The sequence below is a fragment of the Amblyomma americanum genome, chromosome 2 (assembly GCF_052857255.1).
Source record: "Amblyomma americanum isolate KBUSLIRL-KWMA chromosome 2, ASM5285725v1, whole genome shotgun sequence".
In the NCBI taxonomy this organism is placed as follows: Eukaryota; Metazoa; Arthropoda; class Arachnida; order Ixodida; family Ixodidae; genus Amblyomma; species Amblyomma americanum.
In genome coordinates, this window is record NC_135498.1 from 205,154,916 (window position 1) to 205,175,255 (window position 20,340).

General features: G+C 44.1%; 1 protein-coding gene across 1 annotated transcript in view; it reads right to left on the bottom strand.

Annotated features, from left to right (window-relative positions):
* Nucleotides 1–20,340, bottom strand: part of LOC144122111 (histone-lysine N-methyltransferase PRDM7-like) — a 253,642-nt gene that overhangs the window by 143,640 nt on the left and 89,662 nt on the right. The window contains exons 4-6 of the mRNA XM_077655632.1: nucleotides 15,683–15,815; nucleotides 13,968–14,069; nucleotides 1,485–1,561 (exon numbers count right to left, since the gene is read on the bottom strand). Of these exons, the coding sequence (XP_077511758.1) occupies nucleotides 1,485–1,561; nucleotides 13,968–14,069; nucleotides 15,683–15,815 (312 nt within the window). The remainder of the gene's footprint in view (nucleotides 1–1,484; nucleotides 1,562–13,967; nucleotides 14,070–15,682; nucleotides 15,816–20,340) is intronic.

A 20,340-nucleotide genomic window follows, 5' to 3' on the forward strand; every position in this document is an offset into this window, starting at 1 on the left:
ACATCCCGCTACGCCGGCTATCCAGCCGCGGCTGCCGGGACGTCCAATAAATGTGGACTTCCTACCACAATACTTCTTTTTAATTCATTACAACACATAAACCAGCCTGATTCAAGAGCTAGGCTGAAAAGAAGAGTTTTATCAGCAGTTACATCACAGTTTTTTTGTGCTTCACGTGACCTAGATCAGCTGCAGGTCACAGTCATCGTTAGTTTGGTCAAAAATGAAACAGAAGAAGCGTCGAAAAGAAATGAAAAATACGGTAGGGGACACTTTACCTGCGCCTTAAGGGTATGAAGCTAACGCTACAGGGTTATTGGGTTAATGCCCATATATACGGAATTAGTCTTTCTCTGATTTCTATATATAGATTGCTGGGTGTCCTTAAATTCTGGTGCAGGGGTGCAGCACTTAAGCAATGCGCCTCTGCCCTGATATTACAAGTGCTGCCACCGGAGGGGCTTGTGAGATTCAGGTTGCTCTTCCCAAGCAACCTAGCACGACCAATCATTAAGTGAACTGCCCCCTGCCATGGTGGGCAGCTTGCTAAAACTCCTATTGGCAGGCTGGGATGACGTCACGAAGTGACGTTATCTAGGTGGCCCCACTGCCACCTAGGGGCGGCGTCTCTGCTCATTTTTTGCCCACAATGCCGACGCCAGGGATGAAGATGCCGCATTTTCTCCGTATCGGGAGACTTGACAACATCGCTTTAGTATAAATTGTATACCTCTGCAGGTGGACAGGCGCGTTGGTTAACTTTTCTAGGGCCGCGAGCGCGAAAGGCTTGCACGAAATAGAGTGGAAACACTCGCCAGCGCTCGTGCTGCTTTCCTCTCCATTTTGTCCCCGCCTTTCGTGCTGTTGTCCCTAAAAAGTGTTTTGATCTCGTAGGCGAGTATAATGCTCACTTATGTTACTATCTACGGCATCATTCAAATGAAGAAAACACGAAAGAAAAACTTCAAATCCTGTATTCTTTCAAACTCTGTCATCCCAGCTCTGCGCGAACTACGTAAGAATGAAACTGTGTCCGTTCTGGCGGTACTCCTATGAACACCGTTTGTAGTCGATCTGCATATTGGGACGAATACTTCAGTGTGGGCGATTGATATGATCGCTATTCGGATATAGAAGCGTTTTCCAACTTTTACCCTTCTTTGTATGTACTCCGCGATTTGTACCAGACGTGTTGGAGGGGGTAAGAAGTTCTTTTAAGCACATTATTGTTTATATTGTGCATTATGTGACGTGTTTAATTGAGTTTCAGCTTTGTGTAACAACTCAGGACCAAGCATTTCATATCACGAGAGCTCTCCTAAATTGCTATCGAATCTGATTAAAGATGTAGTCCTTTGCACTCGTCTTCCTTCAATGCGACATGAATCCTGTCCAAATACTCAGAAGACCTGGGCCATCGACTGACGAAGTGCATTGCTTATACCTTTACTCCAAAGACGACTTTTGACACATTTGTTGCTTACCGGCGTGTTCTTGACATGAATGAGAGGTCCATGTAGCGGGCAATCTCCGGGGTAATCCTTCTGGCAGTCATCACAAACTGGGCACAGAAAATACAGTGAAATTCTTTCTCAGCAGGAAGAACCGGCAGTGTACAAATAAACATTCGTTCCACATGCTTGTGTACAGCCGAGCACGTGATTATAATGGAGCATCCCATAGACCATATAAAAAAAACACATTTCCCGCTTTCCTCGCAACTTGTTTGCATTTTATTTTCATCATCAGAGGAAAGTAACACCTTAAACGAAGGAAGTCAATCAGCGGTTAATGTTAAAGGGGAGAAATGAACGTGCTGAATGCGCTTAATACACGGCCAGTAATTAGCGTGAATATGAAGACACGCTTCCTCAATGTGCTAGCTACATTAAAGGTTTTGTATTTTGTTTCTATGCTGTATTGGGCCACCGCGCCTATCACCTTATTTCAAGCACAGCCGTGGCCATAAGTTCTCGGGCCTCGCGATCTACTGTTGAGCAGCATATTAGGCCTCTGACAGAATCATTAAAGACCCCACGCCATAAAAGCCTAGCATAACAGTTCTTCTCGCCTGAAAGGAATTACGCTGTAGTAGAACTTTCAGGCGGGCTAGTTAACACATTTCAATTGAATAGCGTGCGCTAACAGGACGAACACAGGAAACACAGGCTTCTTTCGTCTCCTCCAAGTTTCCTGTGTTCGTCCTGTTAGCGCACGCTATTCAATCCAAAAAGAATTACGAGCTTCACGGGCGTCTTGAATACTCCACTAGACGGCTGAAAAGCAAACTATGTCCTGGAGGCTTTTCGTAGGAGGTGCATATGCCTTTAGAGAGATTGCCAGTCCAGGAAGGAACAAGCGCAGAGCACTACACTTCTGCAGTTACTCCAATATCTTCGTGCGCTTTACATAAGAAAACCCGAAAGAAACAATCTGGTGGGAAAAAAGCGCAGTTATATAAACGAAGGCGGGATTAACTACCCCACCGAACTAAGCACAACTGAAAAAAAGCTTACCAACGCCCATGCTCGGATGAAGAGAATTTCAGCGTTAGGCGATTGAGCGAAATGCTGATCTGATTTCATTAAACTGGCCTTCCTGAAAGAGGATCTAGGAGTATTGTGGCACCTCTAAGCATTTCTCGAACCGCGAGCGCGAAAATTCGGGGTCCTGGAAAGGCTCCTGTAAGGTGTTAAATGACTCTGTAATAGAATTACGCAAGTGCCTTAATATTACTGCGAGATTCGAAGTTTCCTCTGGATATATTCATTCCTGCATGTTTTATGATTTTAAATTTGAAGATTACGAACGCCTCTATTTCTTCTAACCCTTGCAGATTTGAAGCCTGAATGAAGAATGAACAGTTGTAGTTATTAAAAAAATTTAAAATTATCTTGCAGATAGCCAGAGGTTTTCCCAGAAATTCATATCCTCGTTTTATTGTTTCTTTCGCCCTAACCCTCCGCCCCGACCCGTGCTTTCCTTCCTCACTCTATTCTGCTGTACTCCTAGTACGCCACCGTGGTGGTTCAGTGGATATGGTGCTCGGCTGCTGACCGAAAGAAGAAGGTTCGATCCCGGCCTTGGGTGTCACATTTCTATGGAGGCGAAATGCCAGAGGTCTGTGTGCTATGTGTTGTCGGTGGACGACAAAGGACCCCAGGTGGTATAAATTATGCGGAGCCCTCCCCTACGGCGTCCCTCACAGCCTGAGTCGCTTTTGAGACTTTAAACCCTTATAAATCACAAACCATTTATGTGCGAAAGCACTACTTAATGAGGTGAAACCGGCTCACCTGTTTGTGCGAAGCTTGACCTTGCGCGTGAGAAAGGGGCAACCATAAATAAATAATTAAATTAATCAAGATAAATATTGCCGCGACTCGGATGCGAACCTGCGGGAACAGATGAGCTTCGCTGGCCACGGCACAAGAGCCCTGACTATCTGTCACTGAGCATTGCAACTAACACTACTATCGAACATTATAATATTCGCGCTTTTATCTGCACGAGGGCAGAGAGATCGGTGCTGCATGCGTTGGCATGGACGACGTTGTGGCAGAAACACGGCACTAGAGCAACACGCATTGTCGTTGACAACACTGCTGCAGAAACGCAGCACTGGAGCTTAGGCCGCCGGCTTGCATTGGGTAAACTGTCACTTACGTCGAAAAAGCAGAACACGCGCTTAAATTCGCTCCCTGGGTCAGTGGACCTCTCATTCGCTCCTTCAAGTATACAGCGGTAGTGCCCACGTGCAAAAAAAAATTGTGCTCTCGCACAATATTTTGAGCTTCGCAATGCTAAACCACCAGCAGTTTTTTCTCTTTCTTTAATTTATAGTTCTAAGTTTTCCTTATGCCCTGCATCCCCTGTTATCATTTCTCATGAACCCCTGGATTTTGCATTCCTTCACCCCCTCCCTTATTCGTTCAGCGTTTCCTCCGAGCCCGCCAATTTTGTCTTGTTCCTTCAATTTGTTTTTTTTTCGTTCTGCCATACTGCTTAATTTCTTTGAGTTTCTCAGCCCAACGCAGCGAGTCATACACTTACCAACTGAACACTTACCAACTCGCCCAAATTTCCGCCTTGCTGAGTCATAGCAAACCACCTGTCGCAGCTCGACACACAGCACCTCAAGCTCACGCTCGCTTTCTCTCCACGCTCCGCACCCGCGGACTCCTTTTGGCTTAGCTTGCTTTTTGTTTTCACCGTTTTGCAGGTGCACCAGTTAACACACTTCAGCAGTCATCGTGCCTAGACAAGATTCATCCTCCTCGTGCTAACAGCCTTCCCACTTCCCACCATCCTTCCCCTCAGAAAACCTTCCTCCTCGGAGTGAAGACCCGATTTAAACCCCGCCAATGGATGACACAAGGCGGTTTCAGTTTCCACGATGCTCGGCTCTTGTTTTTGTATCTTAATTTACCTTTGTCACAAATGAGTCCAAAAATTGCCATTTTTCTTAAATATGATTTCAGTCTCACACCTCTAACCTTATGTCACCTCTATGCTTTTGAGCCACGAATCTTCCAATCGCTGTTTGCTAAATTCCAGCGCAGATTATTTCACATCGCCATTGTTATAGCTAAACCTTATGGCCTGAGGGAGACTGAGCGTGCCGCCTTACCAACACGTTAGAATGTAAGTTGTTCAAATCTTTGCACCAATTTACTACGCAATGCACATATGTCATCTTCTTGGATATATTTATTTTTGTAGCTGCCATGAAGACACCTTGGTCTAGCTTCAAAGATTAGAACGCAGCTTCTTGAGTTAGCATGGAACGATTCCTTCCTACTCTGCCGTTTTCAATATCGATAGAGTTTTACACTCCGTTTATTTTTCATTAAATTATTTCAGTCATTACTCTACGCGTTTTTTACCTGTCGTGTAATGATCTTTATATCACCACATGTCACCACATGGCTGGCACCACATGGAGGTCGAAGAGGTTTTTTGCCAGCCAAAAAAGACGCATACACAAGGGCGAACCGCACAGGGCAAGGGTTGGACTAACAAATGATTTTTTTTTAATGAGCACAGACCACTCACTAGGAACCACGCATGCGCGAAGCAAGGACGGGTAATCTATACCATGTCATTTAAATAATGAAATTGCTTAGGTGCGATTGCTAGAATTGGCGAAATGAGAGAGGCATCGCCATGTTTCGCTATATTGAAGGCCTCAAAGATTTCACACGCCTTTCGTGTTTTCTATGGCCTAGAATAGGAACATCTGCATAACGTGAGCAGCATTTAGTGAAATGTCTGTCACAATGACGTTCAAGATTGCCGTTCTCTGCGGCGCCAACTATTGTTCGGTGCTTGCGCAAGCGTTCATTCACAAGGTCACTCGTCTGTCCAAAGTAAAATTCTCCAAAGGTACGCGGAATGTTATATATTGCTTCGGTTTTGCATTTTGCACGTATATTTCTGTTTTGTACCGCAGCGTTTGTTCGTTCCGTTTGAGGTAGTTCTTGTTCAACGATCTGGAAGTTTTCTGAAAAAAGAAACAACTTTAACGCCTCGGCACTTGGCGACAGGATTATTTGGAGCGACACGGTAGAGGCGTTTGCCCGGCAGTGGGTTTACTCAGGCTGTTGATGATGATGACTTATTGAAAATACGAAGAACTTGGTATTTCTTAGCGCTATGTAGTACATTGCTATGTACCTGCCTTCCTCTTTGCTAATGTACCATTTTTTTACTCTTTTTTAGTATAGTAACGTTTTTATGTTCAAAAGAATGGGATTTGCTTAGGAGCATGTATAGCCTCAGTGCTTTGCAATATATCTTTAACAAAGTTTGACCGCTCGCTTTCAGGGTATCTGGATGACGTGCGTGTTGTGCGAATTGTCAGGTATGTTGGCGACTTTTAGTAATTTTAAACTCTCCGCCATTTGTCTGTTATCACAGTGTAGCAGAGACATCACGGGCGCCTTTTTACTATCCCAGTAGTTGCTCGCAACGCTCTGACACTGCGAAATGTACTACTACTACTACTACTACTACTACTACTACTACTAATATTAATAATAATAATAATAATAATAAACTTTTTTGGGAAAGTAAATGGTGCAGTATCTGTCTCATATATCGTTGGACACCTGAACTGCGCCGTAATGGAAGGAATAAAGGAGGGAGTGAAAGAAGAAAGGGAGGAAGAGGTGCCGTTCAGAAAAAATGTACTGCCAGTATAAAACAGGCATACGGGAATATATAGCGTGCTTTAATTTTTACGCCAAACGCTACTTCATATCAAGCCTTAAAATGCGCTGGCGTTACGAACACTATTTTTGCCCTTCGAGGCAGAGTCTCTCACCCCGGGCTGACTGCATCGTTATTACTGCCATTATTAATATGTTCACTGGCCATAATGGGGCACAGGGGTTTAGCTTCGTCTAATATGGTCTATAACAAAACGTACGAGTCATAAACTTGGTTTAATTTTATTTAGAGTGTCGATTGTGCTGCTTCTAGTCCTAAAGAAGAGCGTTGGTTTGTCTCCAAAAATGCTTCCTCTTCTTTCTAACCACCAGATGACGTCACTAGAATGAGCTTATCTTTGCTTTGAAGTTAAAGCACTACTGTGGTAAATTGCGCAAAATTATGCAAAATGCTTGCGTTTAGCGTACATCAGCGTGAATCAAGTTATGGTACTTAGACGGCATCGATTTATACTTTTTTCTAACCATGTCTGTGTAATGCGCGAGAGAAGACACGCAGACGGCTAGGACCGGAGGAGCACATTTAACGCGCTCTCCTGATTGCCTTAGGACGTCTCTGACTTTGGTAGTGCTGCAAATTAGCTATGGAATGAAGTATAGCCGCTGCTCATCCCATTTCAAATTCACTAACAAATTAGCCACGCACAACTCCATTCGGTTCCTTCAGTTGTTACTGACATTTTCAGGAGAAAGCCATATGTGCTGGATGTATTCAACTAGAAAAAAAAATGACTCTTATCCTATTATACTAGCCATTCCAAACTTGTCAAGAGGGGTATGTGAAGGCTTGCTTCCAAAATGCTGTCAAAAAAAGTTGCTGCCACACTGTCTCAATCAGCCTCACAACGCAGGCGAAACATTTCTCAGATGGTTTAGAAGAACTTTTTGTTGGGCTGGATGGTGCATACTGTAACAAAAGAACTGTGGCGCGACCAAGACGAACACAAGACAGAGGCACACAGGACTAGCGCTAAACTTCATCTAACTTTATTCGCTGGCAGCGCAGCAAATATAAGGGAAAAAAACCCGATCACGTGCAGATACTAGGTCACACACACCACTATCAACAGAACCGTTCAAGATATGCCATCTCCGATTTGTATAGATTCACAGACGTATCGCTAATACAATATACGCCTCTCTTCCTTATATGAAATGCCTGAAGTAGTTCCCTTGCCCTAGAATCTTTGCTTTTGCCCAAAATCTTTATCTCATGAAACCGTGGTTGACACTTTTTGCAGGACTGGCATCTATCCTGCGGCAAATGTTCTGCCGCTCGAGGGCAGTCAGAACACTCAGTGCAGTGCTGAGGAAGATGCGCACCACTTAGGTCTTTCAGTGAGCGCGCGTGCTCACCTGCCCTTTCATTTATGCACCGCCCTGTTTGGCCCACATAGACCTTCCCGCATGACAGCGGTATCTGATATACCACCCCGATGAAGCAATCCGTAAACTTCTTTGCATGTCTGACGCGGCAACCACTCTTGTCTTTGCTCGCAATTCGCGCGCACAGCTGTGCCATCTTGCGTGGGGCCGAGAAGGCAACCGGCGCGCCATGTTTGTTAGCCACTTTTTTCAGGTGGTGGGCTACCATGTGCACATATGGCACAACCTCCGGTTTGACAGCCGTTTCTCTGCTGACACATGGCTGCTGCAACTTGATGGTTTTTATCTTCTGTAAGAGGGCTTCAGCAACCGCTGTGATGACAGTGCCTGGGAACCCTGCCGAAAGTAATCTGTCAACCTGCGTGTCATAGCTCCCTTGCATAGTATGACAGCACGATTTCATGAGAGCCGATTCAAGGCAAAGCTTGGCAATGGCGCGTTTCACTGTTTTCGACTGAGCCAAAGCACACCGTAGTAACTGCTTCTGTGCTCGCGGTGCGTATTGCCAACATGCATGATATACACCCACATTGATGTTTATGTCTAAGAACTGTAAAGAACCCCGCACAGGCAGCTCATGCGTGAACCTCACTCCCCTTACCATATCTTTAAAGGTATTTAACACAGTGCTCACAGCATCTGTGTACGTCAACTCATTCTGTTTTTTAAAAACTACCAGGAAGTCGTCAACATACCTAAACACTTTCAGAACCCCCTTCCCTGTCAAACTTAGTTCAAGGCCGCGGTCAATAGTTGTTAGAAAAATGTTAGTAAGTACAGGCGCTACGCAGGATCCAATGCAGATCCCTTGTCTTTGGCGATAAAATTTGTCGCCGTAAGAGACAAACGTCACACTGAAGTAAAATTCAAGTATCCTCATAAAATTATCTATTGAAACCCTTGAGGAGTTCTGAAATTGAACAGCACCGCTCTCTTCTATAGCAACTCTTACAGCTACAAACAACTCACTGTGGGGCACAGAATAAAATAAATCTTCAACATCCACAGAAAACACATAACCAATGGAAGCATTTCCTTCTAGAAAACTAATAACATCTTTTGAACTGTTAGTATGAAAAGGATCAGATACAGATAGATGACTTAGGTGCTTTTGCAGGTATCTGCTTCGATTAAGCTGCCACGTTTCCGACTCGCTAACCACAGATCTAAAAGGCACTGACGGTTTATGCGTTTTCGTGGTAAAAAACACTGTAAGCGCATTATTTTTACTGTTCGTGATGCTACTCGCTAGTCTGTCCAATTTTAAGTCCTTGCACATCTGGGCTGCCTTGCCTTTCACTCTCACGGCGCTGGCATTCACCGGAACAAAGTTCTTGGCAATAGCTTCACCGGCTCTGACACGAAGCTCTTCCTCGGTGAAGCTGGAGAAGCTGGAGGTTGCTTTCCCTGAAGTAAGACACTATTTTTGTCATGGTATACTTGTTAGCCCTTTTGCCGCTGTTGCTCAATGATCTTGCTGCTGCTTTGCTGATCGCACGTTGACTGGAGTACCACCTTTAGCAGGCTGCGAGGTCGTTCGAAACAGGGGCTTAGCCCGAGAAGGGCGCAGCGGGGTTTACGGAGCTTCTCCCAAGCGAACACCCCTAAAGAAAGCCGGGCGCCAGGCCGGGGGCCGCTTGTAACCATTTTTACCGGTGGGTGTCCGGCGGTGGGTTTCGAACCTACCACCTCCCGCAGCCGAGACGGGCGCCAAACCAACTAGGTCATATGTGCACAAGGTAGCCCACCACTTGAAAAAAGTGGCTAATAAACATGGCGTGCCGGTTGCCTTTTCGGCCCCTCGCAAGATGGCACAGCTCTGCGCGCGAAGTGCGAGCAAAGACAAGAGTGGTTGCCGCGTCAGACATGCAAAGAAGTTTACGGATTGCTGCATCGGGGTGGTATATCAGATACCGCTGTCATGCGGGAAGGTCAATGTGGGCCAAACAGGGCGGTGCATAAATGAAAGGGCAGGTGAGCACGCGCGCTCACTGAAAGACCTAAGTGGTACGCATCTTCCTCAGCACTGCACTGAGTGTTCTGACTGCCCTCGAGTGGCAGAAAATTTGCCGCAGGATAGATGCCAGTCCTGCAATAAGTGTCAACCACGGTTTCATGAGATAAAGATTTTGGGCAAAAGCAAAGATACTAGGGCAAGGGAACTACTGGAGGCATTTCATATAACGAAGAGAGGCGTATATTCTTTTAGCGATACGTCTGTGAATCTATACAAATCGGAGATTGCATATCTTGAACGGTTCTGTTGATAGTGGTGTGTGTGACCTGGTATCTGCACGTGATCGGGTTTTTTTCTTTATATTTGCTGCGCTGCTAGTGAATAAAGTTAGATGAAGTTTAGCGCTAGTACTGTGTGCCTCTGTCTTGTGTTCGTCTTGGTCGCGCTACAGTTCTTTTGTTACATTTCTCAGATGCGCACTTTCCTTCTGGAATGACGAGAATGGTCGCAGAATCAGTATTAAAGAAGATGAATGGCGATCATAGGAAATCACAGAAAGATACTGGCGACTACAGAAAGAAAATTCAAGTTGTGCTGTATTTGCAGAAAGTGACGCACAATATAAAAAAGGTCGGCAAGCGCCAAGGCGTTCACGTTGGTTTTCCTGCTCCACCAAAACTTAGAGGCCTTTGCGCACAAACTACCCATTTCAAAACGTGGTAATATGCTTACAAAATGAAACTACAGTAATCTATGGTTCTGCTAACATGAGAAAAATTTTACATAGGATAATGTGTAGACTGTGTGTATGAACTGTTACGCAAACACCGAACAAATGTTGGCGCCGGAGATGACAGCAACCTTGAATGGCATTGTATCAGACGTCCCATGAAATGTTCCTCACGCTTTGCTGATGTTACTATTCCAGGCCACGAAAAACACAAAAGGGACGTTGAATATTTGAGGCCTTCGAGATGGCGAAGCATGCCAATGCCTACATCAGTTCGCCATCCCTAGTGATCGCATGTCAGGAATTCGATTTTTTGAACGACTGTATAGATTACCTCAACCTGGCTTAGCGCTTGCGTGGCTGTGAGTGAGCAGTCTGTGCTAAATAAAAAACTTCAGCTTTTACTCCAGAATTTTTCTTTTGCGGTTGTGCCTTGTTTTTGCGTTTTTTTTTTCTGCCTGTGAAAATCCTCTTCAACATTCCATACCAACAGGACCGCCATTCAGCCTTGCTTCACATTGAGGTCAACCAGTGGCGGGTATATGTAGACTAACACCGTGTATAGGAGCATCTGAACTGGCGGTTATCAGATTTTTGTGTGCGTCATAAGACCGCTTGATGACGTTACCGTTTTGCTTACCGTAGCTGGGATTTTCAGCACCATCTTCGAGTACACATACACAAGCATAACACGACGAAAGTTATCTTAATGGAACTATAGTCGGATACAACTCAGGAACAAAGTGGCTTTTCCTCGTCAATAGGGCCCGTTCTAGCCATTAGTGTCGGCCGTTTTTCATAAGCCTGGAGGCGTGACAGCGCAGAGTGCGGCAGATAAAAGGAGATGGTCTCCTTCCTCCATAAGCGGCGATAGTCCCCTCTCTGCATTGTGACGCTGGCTCGTTCACAAGAATCCGCCTAAGCGAATGTTTCGGGAGTGGGGCCTTTGTCGGGGAAAAGCCGCTTCGTTCTTGAGTTGTATCCGACTATAGCAATGTTTTCTCATTAAAATGAAATCACATGACGTTTCAGAACGAACTCAGTTTCTTCGTCAGGAGTGCCCTACAAGACACTCTACTCGAAGTGCTTGGCGCCGCACATTGGTGAAACCAAGAATATCTCCACGTGGATGAATCGGCGCAAAGCTTATGTCAACCAAAACAAACAGCGATCGAAGCGCGGTCGCCAAACTCTCCGCAGCATGTGCCCGCAACATTGGTTTCGAGGGAGCCATAGTGCTGGAAACCGATCCGCGCCCGCGCAGGAGATTCTTTTTTTTGGCATGGCACATTCAGCACACTCGACATGGGCAATGTTAGCTGCTCCCTCGGAGTCCTTCGCCCCTCTTACATCCACGTTCTACGGTGAGTTACCCGGCGGCTGTCCCAATGAGGGCTTAATCGGCGAGCTGCGACTGGCCAGCAGCCACACCTGATGAAGGAACTTACAAGCTTGTCAAACGTCGTGATATTTCATTTTTGCTTGGCTTTTTTGTATCAGTTACCTTAAATTCCATTCCAAATCACACAGACCTCAGCCCAGTGTGTTATTTTGAACCTTGAGCATGCTTGACTCAATTTTGCACACAGGTCATGTCTCGATTGCGCCATGTGTTATCGTCATTTTTGCACTTCTATTTTCGTTATTTTGCATTGGCTTTCTCGACGAATGTTATCACTCCCTTCCATGTTAAAACGGAACTTCAATGCTCGACAACTCAAAGTCACGGCTATTATTTGTTCTTTTTTTTGCATGCTGAATTACGGTTCTGTTTATTACGCCTTGCCTCTATGCTTTGTCAAATAACTTGTGTTTTCGCACGCAGTTATTATGGAATTTTTGCTTTGCATGTGCGGAATATGTGGAGGTCTCGAAATAAAACCTGAAAGTTCGTGCTGTATCTGTGTTGTCGGCGCTTCTCCGGTCTTCCGCTCCGGTTCTTGTTTTAAACATGTTAGACTTTTTTATTCTCCAATCCTTTAGCAGCGACTCTCGAGCGATTCATCTGTTGTTTTTATGTGTCTGTTTCGTCTTTTTGTACCGTCTCTCGAGGTTACCTTCCCAATCAGCAACCGACAGGGCCCCTTTCTTTAATCATCTTGTGCGTTATGCTTTTGCGACCTCTGTTTGCTAAAACATGTAGTCCGCTTGTGTGTTCGACCTGCGATGTCACTTCATGTCACTTGCATATAATGAGTTCGACACCAGCAATCTCGCACGGCAGCACATTCACTGCACTTCGTTATGTGGCGGAGAGCAATAGCGCAGGCATAGTTTGCCACATAGAGTGTATAGAGAAGGTAGCAATGAATGTCCAAACAATTTTATGATATGTTGCAATAATCTGGTACCACTCCACTACCGCCAATATGCGCAAGTTAGAAAAGGATCAGAAATTTGGCAGAGACACTTAGCACTGCTTACGTGTGAGAAGACAAGCCTGCCCGCTCAGTATGTGAACGCAGTCGCCGCGCTCTGCGGCGGGAAGTAATCCGATGCCACGCATCTGGCAATTCTGCATCTGCGTGGTTCTACATAGCCGCCGCCGCGACACAGCCACACCCCTACTGATGTGCTTGTTAACTTCTTGAAGGCAGTCACCGTCGTACCGCGGCACGCATTCCGCCATAAGGGTACGACGCAATAGCTAATGGGTTTATGCCCTTATATGCAGATTTAGTCTTTCGCTACTTAACATTCATAGATGCCTTGGAGTGTATCGTACCACTCCTGGCGCAGTGTTGCAGCGGCTAAGCGGTGCTCTACTGCCCTGAGATGGTAGGTGCTGCCACTGGTGGGACTTGTGCGATTCAGGTTGTCACGAGCAACCTCGCGCGAGCGATTATTATTTTAACCGCCACCTGCCAGGGTCCATCATGAGCATCGAGTGTTAACACGCACAGAGACGGAGACGGGTTTTCGCTCAATTGGGCAATTAAGGCTTATGCCTTAAAGAAACAATGAGTGAAATTTATCCCTAATACCTATTGCCCCACCTTTATGCTGACCTTCTCAGAAAAAGTTCCTTATCGTCTGTTACTAATAAGAAAGGTACGTGTTACATGAAATTTTTTCCCAGGTAATCAATGAGCATCATAATATTTACGGCTCGCAAATAATTTTGTATTCTAGTGGCTATGCTACACGCATGCGACATTCCCTTTCAATAAAAAGTTTGCTAACAAGAACTAACTGCTCTATGTATTCCTATTTTTCTAGAACTATTACAGAAAGGAACAACCTTGCTGCTCACCAGTAACACTATTGGCTGTCACTTTTTCAGTCTCAGCTGCAACGTTTGATGCTTTTCTGAGGGCTCGTCTGCGTGGCGATTTAAATTTCTGTCCTCCATTGCTTGAAAAAATTCTACTATGCGCTTGTGGGCGGTGACACCTCTGTGATGTCCTCTCCAATTGTTCTAGTAATGATGTAAAAGGGTCCAGTTATTTTGGTGGTGGCGATAGGTTGCATGCTTGATTATTTTTCTTTTTGTCATTTAATCATATTGTACAGATGTGTGGACCCATCTGCCATAGCCTTGTTTTAAGTCCGCGATATCTATAAATAAACATTGCAGTCCCGGCCGTCAAAAAACAAAGGTTTATGTTGTTTAGCTGCTAGAGCTGCTGCGCTTGCGCTCAGAAAAGAGAAAAAGAACACTTACATAGACGATCACAGTCAGATACCAGCTCGAACCTCTCGTGATTGACGTAACCTTGTACCCATGTTGAGGCCCATGGCTCAATCAGCGAGGCCTCACTCGAAACTGCACCATGTGGGAACGAAGGTACTATAGTGCGCGTGAAATCTGCTTCCCAGAAACGATGTCTTGTCATTAGGATACATTTATTTGACTCCGCTGCAGCCAACTAACGTAGTGACTCAAGTAAACAGGTTCCTAGGAGAACAGATAAAATCAACAAAGCGGCAGGGATGAAACTTCTAGGGGCAAGCTTTGTGCCCGGTTCGTTCGAGTATAACTAATACACGTAAGTTTGTAGCTACTTCATAAACGTTGCTGAATGTTCCGTGCTTTAAAAAAATCTATTGTATTTTGTGCTGCTCTATCTTTCTGAATACTTTGACATGAAAGTGCAAACAATGTTTACACGTTTCCTGCTGCATAAAGCCGTTTCTCCGGCTTGTACACTTATAAATGTATTTTTGAGCAAGTCCTTACAATCCCTGCTCTGTCCCTCTTATACAAAGCTACGCGTACTCACCCCAATATGCTTTACTGGGTGCCTAAATAAAGAGAGTTTTAATGTACGATGTTCTGTTGTTTTTCGCTCGACGCCTGGAGGAATACAATGAATGAAAAGTGCTTTGTTTGATCTCAATGCTAATTCGAAACGTTGTTTTATTGCTAATGCAATATTATGCCAGCCAGCAACACTGAAGCTGCCACATACCCGAAATAAGAAACTATTCTCGTAATAACTTCTCTCCGCAGAAAGGTTTGATACTCTATCATGTTGCTGCTAACTAGTGAATTGCAATGTTTGCGGTCTTCTCATTCAAGCGGCGGGGCGTTTTCCTCCCTAGCATAAAACAGTGTAATCCTAGTCTCATTTGAACGCGAATTTCACTTCATCTCCAACTCGATGTCCTAGGGCACCATATCTTTACTATAACATTGTGTCATTAGCTTTGAATTTAGGATCCTCTGTCATTGATATTTTCATTTTTTCAATGATTTGGTGGCATAAAATTTGTCGCTTGAATGGTTTAGCTCCCTGATTTTACATTATTTTCCATTTAATACTAAGAGGTCTCAATACACTGCTCGAAAGGGACCTCTTTCTTTCTTTTCTTCTTTCTTTAGTTCTTTCTTTCCTTTTCTCTTCCTCCTTTCTCTCTTTCTTTATTTTTTTATTTCTTCCTCTTTCTTATTTCCTTTCTTTCTTTTCTGTCTTTCTTTCTTTGTTCTTTCTTTCTTTCTGCGCCTTTGTATGCGCTTCATATTTGCAAAATAAACCTTTAAAGTGGTGGATTTTTTGGCCAGTTGGTTCCCGATTACAGCAAATCTTGTAAGCTTAGAAAATTTGACAACTGAACGCTCGTCTCGAACATCAGCCTTGCGAGCACAAAGTTCTGTAATTTGAGATGTCGCAGTGGCAGACATCTCGCCTTTTCTGTTGCTGCATGTATGAGTGACCGCATTACTAAGGATGAATCTGTCTGCAAAACAAACATATGCCTATTGGTAAGAACTGTGTGAGCATAGAAAAAAAAGGTGCCTAATATTATTAGCGGCTTTGCAAAGGCATAAGGAATTCTGAATGATGTCGCAACAACTAAAAAGTGATATTATATTTTGTCAGATAGAGATCTCTGGGCCCGTGCAACTTGTTCATGGTGTTTCTAAAGGATACGAACCTTTCATGGACGACATATCACAGGAAGTCTCCTGCGAGGGGATCGGAACCTTCTTAATGTGTGCGGAGAGTTTTGTCAAGCTTGCGGTTGCCTGCTGCGTTGGACGCTCATCCAGGAGGAATTTTGTGGACGCCTGTGCGAGATAGAAAAGTGCAAAAATGGCGCAAATTGGGCCTAATAGGTTGTTCATGATGGTTCAACGCGCTTAAATTGTTACAGAACGAGAGAGAGTTTAACAAAGCAATAGTTTTTGCACAAGGCACAGGAGGCAATTTCCGAAAACTTCGAAAAATAGCATCTGGGTCGAAACGGGGAAAACCAAGAAAAGAGAGGCAGCTAGTCTTTGTGAAAAATCGGGTCTGGAGGCCCCAGTGAAGGAAGTGAAATCAAAAGAAAATCTTTGTGTTCGACCATTATACACAAAAAAGACGCATAAAGATGGCAACTGCTTGCGAATTGTGGAAGACCGAGAGGCCAGGCAAAGGTCCTTGGCGCGATACCTCCAACTGCACTTATCTTCTTTGGATGTAAACGGCCCGTACCGAATACATCGATTGAAAAACGTCGTTAAAATCCTAGAAGGCAGCAACGTGATTTGCCACTCCGTCGGCATTTAGGATATGTAATACAACATAGCAAAACCTGCTGCCGTGGCCGCCGTCGAGGAAGCTATCGAGTGCTATCGAGGACTTCCTTCAGAGTACTTGGAGTCTCTGTTTGTCTAATACGAAAACAGCTTTTTCGAGCAGGGCTCTGGGATCTGCATCGCCTCCTTTTTTGGCGCCAATCCTGTATGATCTATACATGGCAAACGGAAATAGGGCATTGAAGCATCAGCTGAAAGCCTTAGGAGTGCGGGTCTGTTCCCGCTATGTCGACGATTTTTTGCTGTTTTTCCGGGGAAGCACGCAGTTCTTTCAACCCAAGCTTGGTTACCACTCTGTTTGAAACGGCGTTGAGGGGATTAAACTTCACCTTTTAACTGCCGGAACAATCTCTCATTAGATTTTTAGACCTCGAAATTCACGAGGGCGCAGATCACGTGTGTTAGCTGTGCAAGGCTAAAGGAGAGATGGCAATTTTAACATATGATTCCGGAAGCTCAAAGTTAATTAAAAGGTTCATCGCGAATGCGTGTATGATTACCAACATCAGGAAGTCATGCGTGCAGAACGTAGAGCACCAACAGATTACGAGGTTAAAGGATAGCGGGTACCCATGTATCCTCCTGGCATCGATTTACGAAAGCGTTCTAAATTATTGAAAGGTAAAGAAAAAACAAAAAATGCTCGGATAGTTCCAGGAACAACACACGTCCGATCCATATCCCTTACGTGCACACAGTTTCGCACAGTCTCAAGAAGATTGCGGGCAGGCACGATGTCCCTGTGGTTTTCACGGCCCCTAAAAACTATCAGCTTTATGCGCCACAGTAAATGAACACAGTAAGGCCCCAATGCACGTTGCGGCATCAATCATGAGAAAAAAACACGTCGAATGCGGCACAGGTGTAGTTTATGTCATTCCGTTCACTTGCGGAATGAAGTACACAGTAAACACAAATCAACCCAGATGGGTGTTTTTGGCTTGTCCTCTAGCGTCCTCCCAAATCGAGGTTCGATATACACCGTTACACTTGGGGTAGATTTCAACACCAAAAAATACGGAGGTCTTACGGTTGGCGACGGGAGCAGATTGGGTGGATTTTTACACCAAAAAATACGAAGCACTTGCGGTTGACAATGGGAGTATATTTGGTGGATTTTTACACCAAAAAATACGATGCACTTCCGGTTAGCAATGGGAGGTTTCAACCGCGGCGATACGCTGAGCGGTGGCTGCGGTCTCGTGTTTATGCAGGCGCCAAGATTTCGCAACGCCGGCATCTAGGAGGAGGAGGTGATGACAGCGCTCCGTTTTTCTATATTGCATTTTTGCTCTTTCTTACAAGGCTACTAGAACTGCTAACTATATAGGCGGAACGGCGTTAGTTCGTTAATCACAATAATCAGGTTCGAATGCGCTTTGTAATCATGAACAAAGCCCAATCGAACTTCAATGTTGAGATATAACAACCAGCCCCGTTCCGTCCATGCCTTTACGAAGTAGTACTGTAAGGAACAGGGCAAGAACGGTGGATACAAAGTGCATCGGACCGCTGTCGTCACCTCCTCCTGGATGCCTGCGTTGCACAATCGTGGCGCCATGCATACACACGACGTCGCAGTCACGTCGCAGCGTACTGCCGTACATCGCGGAAACAAAACGAGACCAGCGGCGGCGGCGGCGGCAAGGAAACGTATTTAATCTGACTCCGCTGTGTATACGTCCACTTCTGAGAAAAATTTACAAACCATGGCTCCGGCGCTAGCTGAAAGTATCTTGACGGGGTGGTTCACAATGGGGGCAAGAAAAGCAGAGTTGGGGAGACGACAGGCAATGAAACTGAAAACAAGGCCGTGGTAACGGATCTACGAGGCAAATTCCTGCAACACATTTTTCTTCTCGTAAAAGTATACCATCTCTTCACTGTGGTCCAAAAACCGAATCCCTGAAGTTAAAGAACCTGAATGGTGCACAAGCCACTTGCGGGCAGCTCCACATTGGACAAACAATATTTGCCGTCTCTCTGCCTTTAGAAGTTTTTAAATTGAATACATTCGTATATTGTATCATTAAAATCTGTTCATAACTGTCACTTATTTTTGCAGTCCATATTAGACCTTTTTAAAGAAAATTTTGAATTCCGTGCTCCACTCGCGCATTGAAATTATTTTTCGAGCACTATTTTCATCCAGTCTATAAGTCCTCAAAGTCGATAAAAGGAGAAAAATTCGCCGTAAGGACTACACAAAAATATTGCATATAGCCTGTGCTCCGTGGTTTTATTTTCGAACAAAAATATAGTTCTTGGATTTTACCTTCATAGTGCAAGGTAGCTGTGTAAGTTTGCTAGACATTTTTTTTCCGAGACTGCAGTTTTAAGCAATTTACAGAACATTGTTACTAGCACGTCCTCAAAACACTGTTCGCAATTTAACTTGTGCATGCGACTTAATCATTCCATTGGATGTTCTAAAATACTGAATTACACAGACCACCGCAACAAATAGCACTGGATTATCACAAATGTCAGTTACTAACCTATATACATATCGGAAATATTAACACCAGCAGCATTAAAAGGCTGCTTAACATGTCAAGCTTATTCAATTGAAAAGAAATTGAAGTGCCTGCGTAAAGTAACGAAAAGGTCACAAAGACCTGAAGATTACAATTTTATTTTTTTAAATGGAAGACAATAAACAACTTTTGAAACCACAATTCTTGGACAGATATTAGAGATAGGGACTAACTTGAAATCAGCACCTAAAAGTAATCAAAACGATACAATAGCAAATCTTGAAAAACAATGTAGAGTTGACTTGAAAACTTCTTTGCTACACTTCAGGCTAACTGGTGCTGTCAGATAAGATTAGCTAAAAAAAATTATGCACCAGACAATTCCCAGTGGCTAATTCCAAGTGGCTAACTTGAAGATGCAGATTACAAACTACAGTAAAAGAAATACTAAACAGACATCGTAAAGCAGCCCACTAAATCTACAGTAAAACATCACAGGTATACAACCTCTAATGTTTGTGTTTGTTCTTGAGAAACACATAGGATGAACATAACCTCAGAAAACGTATTCAATGCATTCAATTTAACACACAATCACATAAAAAGAACACAAAACAAAACTTTACACTCAATATATGGAGGCCTATGCTCTAGAGAAAGTTTATGTGCCCCGAAAGATATGTTAGCCACCCATTTGAAGGAGCCTGTCGAAAATAAAATGCAGCACTCCTAACTTATATGGAAAAAATTAGATTACAGAAACACATGCACACATGCTTTTCAATCTAGCTAACAATGACTAATGCTGAAACACAAGGAATTAGTCAACCTGGTATTACATGACTGTGCGCACAAGCAAAGCAAAAACACATGGGCTAAGGTCAAAGCGCTGAGGAGACGCATTCTGTTTGATCGGGAGAAAGGCATTCATCACCTTCACTTTAGGACGAAGTGAAGAAAATTCCAGAAAAGTTCCCATGGCAACTGATCAGACTAAGGACTAGTAACTTTGTGATTAAATAAGTAATTGAATTTCTGGAGACCTGTGTCAAAGCACATATTGGCTTGAAAACTTATTTGTTGACCAAATCCATTATCACCATTATTTTTTCTAATTAAAGGTTATGTATAAATGCTAGCAAATGTGTCATGCGGCAGAACGGGAAGTCTATTAAAACAAAAAAAAATTACAAAATGCTGACAGAGCTACCAGGAAGCTTTCCGAGCTAGATGCAAAAAGATAAAAACCATGATTAGCCCATGCAGGGAAAAGAAACCAGTGGGGTGATGATTCTTAGCGTCAACGAAATGCTGCTGTTCCTGTTTGTCATGTCTTTCCATGCTGCCACATAATGCGATTACAGCATTTGTCGAAGTTCAGAGCCCAAGGAATTCGCTTCTGAGCCTTAGTGTGCATCACTAGCATTCCAGATCTCTTGAACGTACAGAAAATCTTGCCCTGACCACCGTGAATGTCGGACATCCATGGATGCTCAGAGGCCTTATTACACGGCTTAGAAGCCAAACCCTTTGGC